The sequence below is a fragment of the Mustelus asterias genome, chromosome 3, assembly GCF_964213995.1.
Source record: "Mustelus asterias chromosome 3, sMusAst1.hap1.1, whole genome shotgun sequence".
Lineage (NCBI taxonomy): Eukaryota > Metazoa > Chordata > Chondrichthyes > Carcharhiniformes > Triakidae > Mustelus > Mustelus asterias.
Genome location: NC_135803.1, coordinates 127618097 through 127629960, shown reverse-complemented (window position 1 = coordinate 127629960; position 11864 = coordinate 127618097). Strand labels below are relative to the sequence as shown.

Genomic DNA, 11864 nt, shown 5'->3' with positions numbered 1-11864 from the left:
GACTGGGGGGAGGGGTGATGTAGAGACTGGGGCGGGGGAGGGGATGTAGAGACTAGGGGTGGGGTGATGTAGAGATGGGGGGAGGGGTGATGTAGAGACTGGGGCGGGGGGGATGTAGAGACTGGGGGGGAGGGGCGATGTAGAGACTGGGGGGGGGGTGATGTAGAGATGCGGGGAGGGGTGATGTAGAGACTGGGGCGGGGGGGGGATGTAGCGACTGGGGGGGGGATGTAGCGACTGGGGGGGGGGATGTAGAGACGGGGGCGATGTAGAGACTGGGGGGGGAGGCGGCGGTGTGGAAACTGTGGGGGGAGGGGGGCAATGTGGAGGCTGGGGGGAGGGGGAGGGGGGGTGGTGTGGAGGAGGGGGGAGGGGGGTGGTGTGGAGGCTGGGGGGGAGGGGGGGTGGTGTGGAGGCTGGGGGGAGGGGGGGTGGTGTGGAGGCTGGGGGGGAGGGGGTGTGGTGTGGAGGCTGGGGGGGAGGGGTGTGGTGTGGAGGCTGGGGGGGAGGGGGGGTGGTGTGGAGGCTGGGGGGGAGGGGGGGCTGGTGTGGAGGCTGGGGGGAGGGGGGGTGGTGTGGAGGCTGGGGGGGAGGGTGGTGGTGTGGAGGCTGGGGGGGGAGGGGGGTGTTGTGGAGGCTGGGGGGAGGGGGTGTGGTGTGGAGGCTGGGGGGGAGGGGGGTGGTGTGGAGGATGGGGGGGAGGGTGGTGGTGTGGAGGCTGGGGGGGAGGGGGGTGTTGTGGAGGCTGGGGGGGAGGGGGTGTGGTGTGGAGGCTGGGGGGGAGGGGGTGTGGTGTGGAGGCTGGGGGGGAGGGGGGTGGTGTGGAGGCTGGGGGGGAGGGGGGTGGTGTGGAGGCTGGGGGGGAGGGTGGTGGTGTGGAGGCTGGGGGGGAGGGGGGTGTTGTGGAGGCTGGGGGGGAGGGGGTGTGGTGTGGAGGCTGGGGGGGAGGGGGTGTGGTGTGGAGGCTGGGGGGGAGGGGGGTGGTGTGGAGGCTGGGGGGGAGGGGGGGCTGGTGTGGAGGCTGGGGGGGAGGGGGGTGGTGTGGAGGTTGGGGGGAGGGGGGTGGTGTGGAGGCTGGGGGGGGAGGGGGGTGGTGTGGAGGCTGGGGGGGGAGGGGGTGGTGTGGAGGCTGGGGGGGGAGTGGGGGCGGTGTGGAGGTTGGGGGGAGGGGGGGTGTATATAGAATATAGAAGGTGTGGAGGCTGGGGGGGAGGGGGGAGGGGGGTGGTGTGGAGGCTGGTGGGGATGGGGGGTGGTGTGGAGGCTGGGGGGGTGGTGTGGAGGCTTGGGGGGAGGGGGGTGGTGTGGAGGCTGGGGGGGAGGGGGGGGGGTGGTGTGGAGGCTGGGGGGGAGGGGGGGTGGTGTGGAGGCTGGGGGGGAGGGGGGTGGTGTGGAGGCTGGGGGGGAGGGGGGGTGGTGTGGAGGCTGGGGGGGTGTGGAGGCTGGGGGGGAGGGGGGTGGTGTGGAGGCTGGGGGGGGAGGGGGGGCGGTGTGGAGGGAGGGGGGGGTGGTGTGGAGGTTGGGGGGGAGGGGGGTCATGTGGAGGTTGGGGGGAGGGGGGTGGTGTGGAGGTTGGGGGGGAGGGGGGGTGTGTGGAGGTTGGGGGGGAGGGGGGTGGTGTGGAGGTTGGGGGGGAGGGGGGGCGGTGTGGGTGTTGGTGGGGAGGGGGGGCGGTGTGGAGGTTGGGGGGGAGGGGGGGCGGTGTGGAGGTTGGGGGGGAGGGGGGGCGGTGTGGAGGTTGGGGGGAGAGGGGGGCGGTGTGGAGACGAGGGGGGTGGTGTGGAGACTGGGGGGGAGGGGGGCGTTGTGGAGACTGGGGGGCAGGGGGGCGTTGTGGAGACTGGGGGGCAGGGGGGCGTTGTGGAGACTGGGGGGCAGGGGGCCGGTGTGGAGACTGGGGGGAGAGGGTGGTGGTGTGGAGACTGTGGGGGGGATGGGGGGCGGTGTGGACACTGGGGAGAGGAGAGGGGGGCGGTGTGGACACTGGGGAGGGGGGCGGTGTGGAGACTGGGGGGGAGGGGACGGTGTGGAGACTGGGGGAGGGGAGGGGACAGTGTGGAGACTGGGGGAGGGGAGGGGACAGTGTGGAGACTGGGGGAGGGGAGCGGTGTAGAGACTCAGAGGAGTGTAGACAATGACAGGGTCATGCTGTAGAGACTGGGGCGTAAAGACTGACTGGGGGGGGGGTGCAGAGACTGACAGGGGGGCATAAACACTTGAATGGAATGTGCAGCGACTGACTGGAGGTTGTAGAGACCAACGGGAGCAACAGAAACTGATAGTGGGGGTGGTTTAGAGACTGTCCGGGAGGCAGGGGAAGAACAGACGTGCAGGCTGGGGACTGTTGTATTGTGGGAGGGACGTAGGGTGAGGTGGGTAATCGTGGTGGGGTGCAGAATCGTAATGAGGGGGAACTACCGTGGGGTGGGGGGAGACGAGCATGGGGACATACACAGTGGGTTGAGGGAGCGATGTGTGCCAGCAGGTGGGGGCAAGAGTCCCGTGTGGGGATCATTCTGGGTGCTAAAATAGTTACACAAAAGTTAGAGGAGGTTTCATTTCTTTCATCTTTTTCTGATAACTATTTGCGTGATGCTGGCGGAACCATCTAAAGTTAGTGAAAAGTTAAACTGTGCTGTCAGTGGTTATCTGTACCTTTAAGACCTGGCTGGCTGTAGAGATTTGCATTCTAATTAGTATTCTGTAACTTGATTTCTGTGTCTCTGTGCACTGTTGGAGAGCAGATATCCACTCCATCTGACGAAGGGGCAGCGCTCCGAAAGCTTATGGTATTTGCTACCAAATTAGCCTGTTGGACTTTAACCTGGTGTTGTGAGACTTCTTACGATGGTTCCTCGCACAGCACAATTGTCCAGGTGAAATTAGTACTTCTGTTTAATTGCTTACCTGGGGAGTTCCGAGAGGGCTTCTTCAGTGCATATTTGGGGTAACCCCCCCCCCCCCCATATCTGATCCTGGAAGCCACAGAGCTATGGCCCATTACTCTTTAATTACAGCAAATATTTACACATTTGGACTTCTGCACAAGGTTGCAGCTGCTCCTCCTTCCAGATCTTTCTTCTCGGTCGTGTGATCTGACATCATAATTACATCAGCATCATGTACGCCTGTGATGTTAATGCTTTACTCTCCATGTGGTTCCCAGAATTCGTCACAATATTCCAGCTGGGTCCAAACCAGTGTTTAAGTTTCTCCTAGCTCTTTTGCTTGTCGTGTTCTAACCTTCTATTAACAGAGCCAAGAATCCCCTGAATTTTAACATCTCAATTATTACTGCCACCTTCAGACATATGTATGCACACCCCAGCATCTGTCCCTGTAATCCCTTCAAAATTGTTTCGTTTATATTGCCTCTCATCATTCTTTCAACGAAAATTAATCACTTCACATTTCTTTGCACAGAAATTCATTTGCTATACTTCTGCCCATTATTCTTTATTAATTCAAACATTGCTAGCAATGCCAACATCCACTGACCATCCTTCATGATCCTTGAAATATGGGCGGTGAGCTCCCCACTTGAAACATTGCAGTCTAAATTGTTGTAAGATAGGGAATTGCAGGATTTTGATACACCATCGGTGAAGGAATATTCCCAAGTCTGGATTCTGTGTGACTGGGAGGGGAATCTGGAGACAATGGCAGTCCTTTTTCCATGTTGCCCTTGTCCTTCTAGGTGATAGATCACAGGATTGGAATAAGCTGCAGGGCATGTTTTTTTTGAAGGATATGTACTGCAGTTATATTACCATGGTGGTACTTCAGTGCTGATTGAACTTTCTCCTGGATAGTGTTGAGCTTCTCGAGTGTTGTTGCAATTGCACTAATCCAGGCAAGGTGAGAATATTGCATCTTACTCTTAACTTGTGACATATAGGTGATGACAAGCCTTTGGGAGCCAGGAGGCAAATCTTGGCACAGAATACCCAACCTCTGACCTGCTTTTGTATCACTAATTATGTGATTAGTCAAGTTAAGTTCTTGGTCAATGTTGATCCCAAGGTTGTTGATGATAGGGAATTTACTGTGGTAATGTCATTAAATGTTAAGGAAAGGTAATTTGGTGTTTTCTTGATGGAGATCGTTAATGCAGATTACATGTGTTACATGAATGTAATTTGCCACTTATCAGCTCAAATGTGGATCCCGATCTGGTTACAGAGGCATAGACTGCTTCATTATCTAAACTGTGATGGAACTGAATATTGTGCAATCATTAAGTATTCCCACTTCTTAGAACAATTAACATTAATATAGTGCATTTAATGGTAATAAATGTTCCAAGGCATTTAACAAGAGGAATATCGATAAAACAATTATTTACAATATGTATTAATGATTTGGACAAGAGGAGTGAATGCACTATTGCCAAGTTTGTAGATATCACAAAAATAGGTGGGAAGGCAAGTGGTAAGGATGACACAAAGTCTTTGGAGGCTATAGCCAGGATCAGTGAGTGGGCAAAAACTTGGCAGATGGAATATAATGTAGGAAAATGTGAAGTTATGCACTTTGGTAGGAAGAATAAAGGAGCTGGATATTATCTAAATGAAGAAAGGCTGGAGATACTTGGGGATCTTCGTGCATAAGTGACAAAAAGCATGCAAGTTCACTAGGGAATAGGGAAGGCAAATGGAATGCTGGCTTTTATTTCAAAGGGAATGGAGTATAAAAATAGGGAAGTCTTCCATCTCGAATACTATGTACAGTTTCGGTCTCCTTATCGAAGGAAAGATATACTGGCATTGGAGGCAGTCTAGAGAAAGTTTATTAGGTTGATCCTAGGTATGGAGGGATTTTCTTTGAGAAGTTGAGCATGTTTGGCATGTACTCAATGGAGTTTAGAAGAATGAGAGGAGACCTTATTGAGACATAAAGGATTCTCGGGGGCTTGACAAGGTAGATGCCGAGAAATTGCTTTCCCTTTGGGAGAGTCTAGGACCAGAGTGCATAATTTCAGAGTAAGGCGTCACCCATTTAAGATGGAGATGAGGAGGAATTTCTTCTCTCAGAAGGTAATGTATCTGTGGAAATCTGTACTGCAGAGGGCTATGGAGGCTGGGTCATGAAGTGTGTTCAAGGCAGAGATAGATTTTTAATCAGTAAGGGAATCAAGGGTTATGGTGATAAGGCAGGAAAGTGAAGTCGAGGATTATCATATCAAATCAGTCACAACCTCACTGAATGGTGGTGTAGACTCGATGGGCCAGATGGTCTACTACTATTCCTACATCTTGTGTCTGAAAACATAGGAGAAATCAGAAAATGACTAAAATGTTGATCAAAGAGATAGGTTTTTAGAAGAAAAGTAGAGAAGTTTAGGGAATTACAGAGATTAGAATCGTAGCAACTAAGAAATCGATCAACAACTGCCAAGGTCACAAAAAACCCACCATGACAGCTAGATAAGTCCATCAATAACCTATCTTCATCTGCCTCATATTCCCCCTTGCCCCAGTCCAATGCCCCCTACCTCTGAACTACTCTATATGGCTAGTCTCCCCTCTGATCACATTATTTTATCTCTGTGGGATTTTGTTTTTTCCCCAGTAGATTCGTGGGGATGAGAGAATACTATTAAATATGCACTGCAGCCTCACTTGTTTGTGAACTGAAATTCCACTCACCTGATGAAGGAGCAGGGCTTCGAAAGCTAGTGGCTTTTGCTACCAAATAAACCTGTTGGACTTTAACCTGGTGTTTTGAGACTTCTTACTGTGTTTACCCCAGTCCAACTCCAGTATCTCCACATCATGCCTCACATGGACCCAGGTTCAATTCCCAGCTTGGGTCAGTGTGGAGTCTGCATGTTCTCCATGTGTCTGCGTTGGTTTCCTCCCACAGTCTGAAAGACGTGCTGGTTAGGTGCATTGGCTATGCTAAATTCTCCCTCAGTGTACCCGAACAGGTGCTGGAGTGTGGCGATTAGGGGATTTTCAAGTAACTTCATTGCAGTGTTAATGTAAGCCTGCTTGTGACACTGATAAACGTTAATACTATTGGGATGGATTCTTGGGGAAGGGTAGTGACACCTTATTAGTATGGATTGGCTATTGTCACAAAATCATGCTTTATGTCAAATGATTTTTAATTCACCAACTGGAAACTTGAATCAAACTTTTAAAAACATTTGAGACTTATTAAACAGACGAAAGGTGACTTGAACCTGGAGCTAAAGATGGCTACCCCAATTTGCATTATTGCATGTTCCATATTCCAATTCATGGGATGGAGACAGCATGTGTATAATGATCAATCAAGTTCAATAACTTGGGAAGTAGGTGTCACTTATATATTCCATCCTTATTACCAAGGTACCACAACAATCAACGGAAGTATTCAACTGGGCGAGAGAAACCATTCAACCCAATTGTTTGATGGAGAATTCAAAATGGGAATAGAGAAATGGCAGAAACGCTAAATCATTACTTTGTGTCTGTTTTCACTTCGGAAAATACAGGAAATCTCTCTGATGCAAAGATCCAAGGGACGAGGGAGAATACGGTGTTGAAGGAAAATTAGTTTAAGTAAGAAGGTTGTATTGGAGAATTAATGGTACTGAAAGCTGATAGTCCATGGGACCTGATATTATGCATCACAGAGTGTTGAAAAAGGTTGCTATAAAAATAATGGATGCATTAGTGATCATTTTCCAAAATTCTACACGGATGGTTTTACTAAAGATTGGAAGGTAGCATATGTCACCCCACTATTTCAGAAGGGAGTGAGAGAAAACGGAATTAGAGACCTGTAGCATTGCATTAGTGATAGGGAAAATGCAGGAACCCATTATAAAAGCTGTGATAAATGGACACTTGGACAATAATGATATGACTGGGCAATCATGTTTGACAAACTTGGAGGTTTTTGAAGATGTTACTAATAAAATTGATAAAGGAGTCGATGGACATTGTATATTTGGATATTCAGAAGTTTTTGATAAAATCTCTCACGGGAGGTTAATTAGCAAAGTAAAAGCCCATGGTTGGAGAATCTAGAATCAGGGCATAATTTCAAAATAAGGGGGATGCCAATTAAGGCGAGTAAAATGAGTAGATATTTCTTCACAAAGAGGATTGTGAATCTTTGGAATTTTCTAGCCCAGCGGGTTGTGGAAGCTCAGTAAGTATGTTTAAAGTAGAGATTGACAGATTTCGGATTAACAATAATGTTAAGGGTGATGGGGTTAGTCTGCGTAAAAGGCATTGAAGTGTCCGATCAGCCATGATTGTATTAAATGGAGGAGCAAGTTCAATGGGCTGAATAGCCTACTCCTGTTCCTCAGTTCCTAACAATAGGACCCTAGCCTAGCAGGGGACTCCAGACATCAACTAATTGAGATTTGATGGGAGTGTCTTACACCCAATCACTTGAACAATTGGACCCTTGCTGTGAGAGGGAGATTCTCAGACATGAACTGATTAAACTTGCAAGGTGGAATACACGAATGACAACCAAAGTTAAATCACTGGGTGACAGTCATGTAAGAAGTCTCACAACACCAGGTTAAAGTCCAACAGGTTTATTTGGTAGCAAATACCATAAGCTTTCGGTATTTCGGAAAGCTTATGGTATTTGCTACCAAATAAACCTGTTGGACTTTAACCTGGTGTTGTGAGACTTCTTACTGTGCTTACCCCAGTCCAACGCCGACATCTCCACATCATGACAGTCATGTGACAGCACCACCTTTTGTGTGTTTAAGGTTCTGCCTTCTCTGCAGTAACAGGACAATTAGCTGAGACAGTGACAGGAGATCTAGAGTCGGGTCTTTCCTTCCTCCCTCTATCTTTGAATCCTGTTACTGATCGTGACCATCCAGGGAATCCCCTGCTATAGACTGAAACTTCTTAAAATAATTCCACCCAGCACTCCCTTCTCCTGAAGAACAACCAAATCAGCCATCCACACCTTTAAATCAGAAGCATTGGGACCACTGAATTCACCCTGAAGCTAGCCAAGTCCTCAAACTAAAGACTCTACATTTCTTTTATTCTTATGAACTCTTGTATAACTACCTTATCCTTCCTCATTCTGTAATCTATTGGTGTACATGTGTGACCTTTTGTGTGTGTGAAAGTTGGAGTGCATATTATTTTACTTAAATTGGTTTCAACTATAATTTTGTTAAACTCAAGAAAACCTGTCTGATTGATTCCATTATGATCACAGCATGTAAACAGTTAAATATTCTCTAAATTGGCAAGTATATATTTCTTAAAAACAAAAGCTATTGCAGTCAAATGAGAAGAGAAAAAGGAGAGCCATTCAACCCCTCCTCATCTGATTGAGACACTGTACAGGAGACTAGTGGGATGGATACATGGGGAGGGTAATGATGGATACGCATTGTCGTGAGATTGATGAGAGTGGGGTGATGGTAGTGGGGAAATGTGTGAGGTGAGGCTCCTTATCTGATACATTTGCTGGATGGTTAACCAGTGGGATAAATTTTGCGTGTCAGGAAGAGACTGTACTAGGCTTGACTGAAATGAGAGATACTCTGCAGATGGGAGATTGTATTGGGTGGAGCATTGGGTGAGATTCCACATTAAGATTATTTTTTTGGGTGGAAAGTGGGATGTGAGACTGCAGTGGGACACATTCATTAGGATGAGCACCTGCACTTAGATTGATTTGGCAGGAGGTTGGATGAGATATTGTACTGTAATGGACAGAAGAGAAAAGACTTCAGGAGTGGATTCAACAGGAAGACACTTTGTAATGAGGTTGATTTGCTGGGAAGGGCTGTTTTGAAAGATTTCCACAGTAAGAAGTTTAACAACACCAGGTTAAAGTCCAACAGGTTTATTTGGTAGCAAAAGCCACCAAATTTTGCTACCAAATAAACCTGTTGGACTTTAACCTGGTGTTGTTAAACTTCTTACTGTGTTTACCCCAGTCCAATGCCGGCATCTCCACATCTTGAAAGATTTCCAGCAGACTGAAATAAAGTACTGGTTAATCAAAAAGGGAAGTCAGACAATTTATAGAACCAACGGAAACAAAAAAGGGGTTGTGAGAAAACAGCAATAAAGATTACTGAACCTTTTTCATAAACCAATTAATAGCTTGAGACTTTTAAGAATGCCAGGATTTCTTTCTTTAACAACCATACAGGGATGGTGGTGTCTTTAACAAGTTGTCACGGGCTCAAAAAGGGAAATACAAAAAAAAAAATCTGTGAAACAAATTTCAATTTTACATTGATTTAAGAGTCCAACCTACAGCAGTTGAGCAAATATTTGCAGACTTGTGTTCACTTCGGTAACCTAGGTAATATTTCACCGAATTTTCATTGATCATGAATTACTCTTACTACTTTATTTTCTGGAAGCACACACCACTTCGGTCACTTGAGGGTTGGCTAATAGTTACTTCACTGGACTCTGGAGCAGATTTGCACTGATTGATACAAAGTTGGCATAATTGTAGCCCTAATTTGTCATTTTATTCATTGTTTCTTGGAACAAAGTGTTTGGTCTTCACTCTCAACCTGTGTTGAGATTGGGCAGTCACCGGATACAAAAATTGTGGTCATGAATCCACGTCTAATTTTGTTTCACACTATGTTAGATACCCAACGTGTTGAACCATTATCCCGTTTGCATCACTAATTCTTGCATGTTTTATTATGTGAAACAGTTCCAGAACAAGAAGTTTTTTTCATATATGTAGGTTTTGTTACACCTAAGGCACAAAATTGCATTTCAGTTAATCTTACTTTCAGGTCCAGCAAGATGTCAAACAGACACATTTCAAAATACAGAATTGATATTTTTACAGTTGAAACTGAAATTCATGGTCCTCACTTAGAAAAGCATGGATAGCTTTTCTTCAGTTCAATTACTAAGTTTTAATCTAAACTTGGTAGAAGCTACTCTAATCTCTTGCAGAATATTTTACCTATAATTTCAATAGTTTATCCTGCCACTGAATTTTAAAATTTCCTGCGATTGTACTGCCCATCTGGATAAAGAGGAAGGTCTGGAATGTATGTTTCGGAGGTCATTGTTAAGTAATGACTCACTGAAAACCACTGAGGGTGGTGTTCTGTGGGATGAAATTGTTCTGACATTTTCATTCTCTGCTAGAAACAGTGTACATCATGATACCAGAATATTCGTTCAATTTAGCTAAAATCTTGAAACACTTCTGAGTGAGTGTCTGGAACAAGCTGCCAGAGGTAGTAGTAGAGGCGGGTACAATGTTGTCTTTTAAAAAGCATTTAGATAGTTACATGGGTAAGATAGGTATAGAGGGATATGGGCCAAATGCAGGCAATTGGGATTAGTTTAGGGGTTTAAAAAAAAGGGCGGCATGGACAAGTTGGGCCGAAGGGCCTGTTTCCATGCTGTAAACCTCTATGACTCACCATTCAAGTGCTCAGAAGTTTAACTGTACACATAACTTGTCCAGTTGCAAACGTAAAAACATGAAGGTGTATCACAAGTGACTGAGCTGGAAGAATAATGTTTCATGTTAATTTGGGCTAGCTGGTAGCACTTGCTTTTCTAGACTATAGTCCTGTAGTGGACTGGCGTTCACAACATAAGATCACGTGTCAATGCAGTATTGGGCCATCCTATTAATAATGCATTAAAATGTATTAAACGGCGGTCTTGTCTGTTTATCCATGTGGACATTGTAGATCACCTGGCACAAAGAGCAGGAGAGATTTCTCCAATAGTCAGATCAGAATTTTTCCATCAAATGAAACTAATGGGTCATTCAAATATCCAATTTCTGGTTCAGAATAGTTTGTGTGTTTGTTGAAATAGCATTGTACCTTAAAAGGTATTTGCAAAGTTCTAATATTTTGACACATTAAGGGCTATATTATTTATGAACTAAAAGAAACTGTATTAATTAAAATAGTGTAAAGTTTATTTGAAATTTTGTATAGTTATTGACAAGGTGCTTTGGTAAAAATAATGAAGTTCAGTCACATCTTTGTTATTTAAAATGCGTTTGTGAATATCCTGTTCTTAAAAGTTAAATCACAATTTATTTAAATACATGTGTAATTGTACAAATTACTGTTAGTTTAGTAGTAATTCATATGAGAATAGACATTTATATAAAAAAGTAAGCAAATTAAAATATGCTTCTAAGCAAAATACCAGCACTGGTATTTGCACAGCCTATATATCAATACATTATTTGCAATATAAATGTTAGTAGTAAAACTCCCACTGTTGCTTTCCACTGGTAGTACAATGCAGACACCAACTTCATCAATGGTAGCTACCAGCACCACATTGTGAAACTTGATTGTTAAAATAGTCACAGACATTTCATACATAAACACACTCAGCTGAAACAGTGATTTGATTACTGTTTCTGTTTCTTCACTTGACAGCATCATGCTCATATTGATGAATCTTCTCAAAAGCTTACCAACTAAAATCCACTTTGTCTTCCAATTTTCCTTAGCATTGTAGGGTATTTTCTTCCCTTTTTTCAAAACTGTTCTGGAGTGTTTTTTGTGCTGTTCCTAATTAAGTGCCTTTCAGGGTAACGTTGCAAAAATCATGTTGTGCCATTTTTTAGCAAGATGCTCTGCAGGTCTTCTGGTAGTGATAAAATTATTGCTTCAATATGCAATTGCAGTTTCTCCAATGTGTCTTGTTTTATCGGAAGGCAATGTTGCTTGGCTTGCACCTGAATAGACAGAATATCTTTTAAAAAACCTTGTAATCTTTTATAATGTTGTGAATATCTAATTCATGGTTCATGTGTATTAGAATATTAGGTTGTAGGTTTTAAAAAATCAGAATAGAATAGGTTAACAGCTAGAAAGTTAAGACATATAAAACAGCAAGTGGCTTGCTTAGCTGGAG

The 11864-nt window shown here is 45.6% G+C and overlaps 1 protein-coding gene across 1 annotated transcript in view; it reads right to left on the bottom strand.

The window, feature by feature from the left end:
- Nucleotides 1-9461: 9461 nt before the first annotated feature.
- Nucleotides 9462-11864, bottom strand: part of dennd6a (DENN/MADD domain containing 6A) — a 96051-nt gene continuing 93648 nt past the window's right edge. Inside the window, exon 20 of the mRNA XM_078209590.1 lies at nucleotides 9462-11685. Within this exon, the coding sequence (XP_078065716.1) occupies nucleotides 11554-11685 (132 nt within the window). The 3' untranslated portion in view covers nucleotides 9462-11553. The remainder of the gene's footprint in view (nucleotides 11686-11864) is intronic.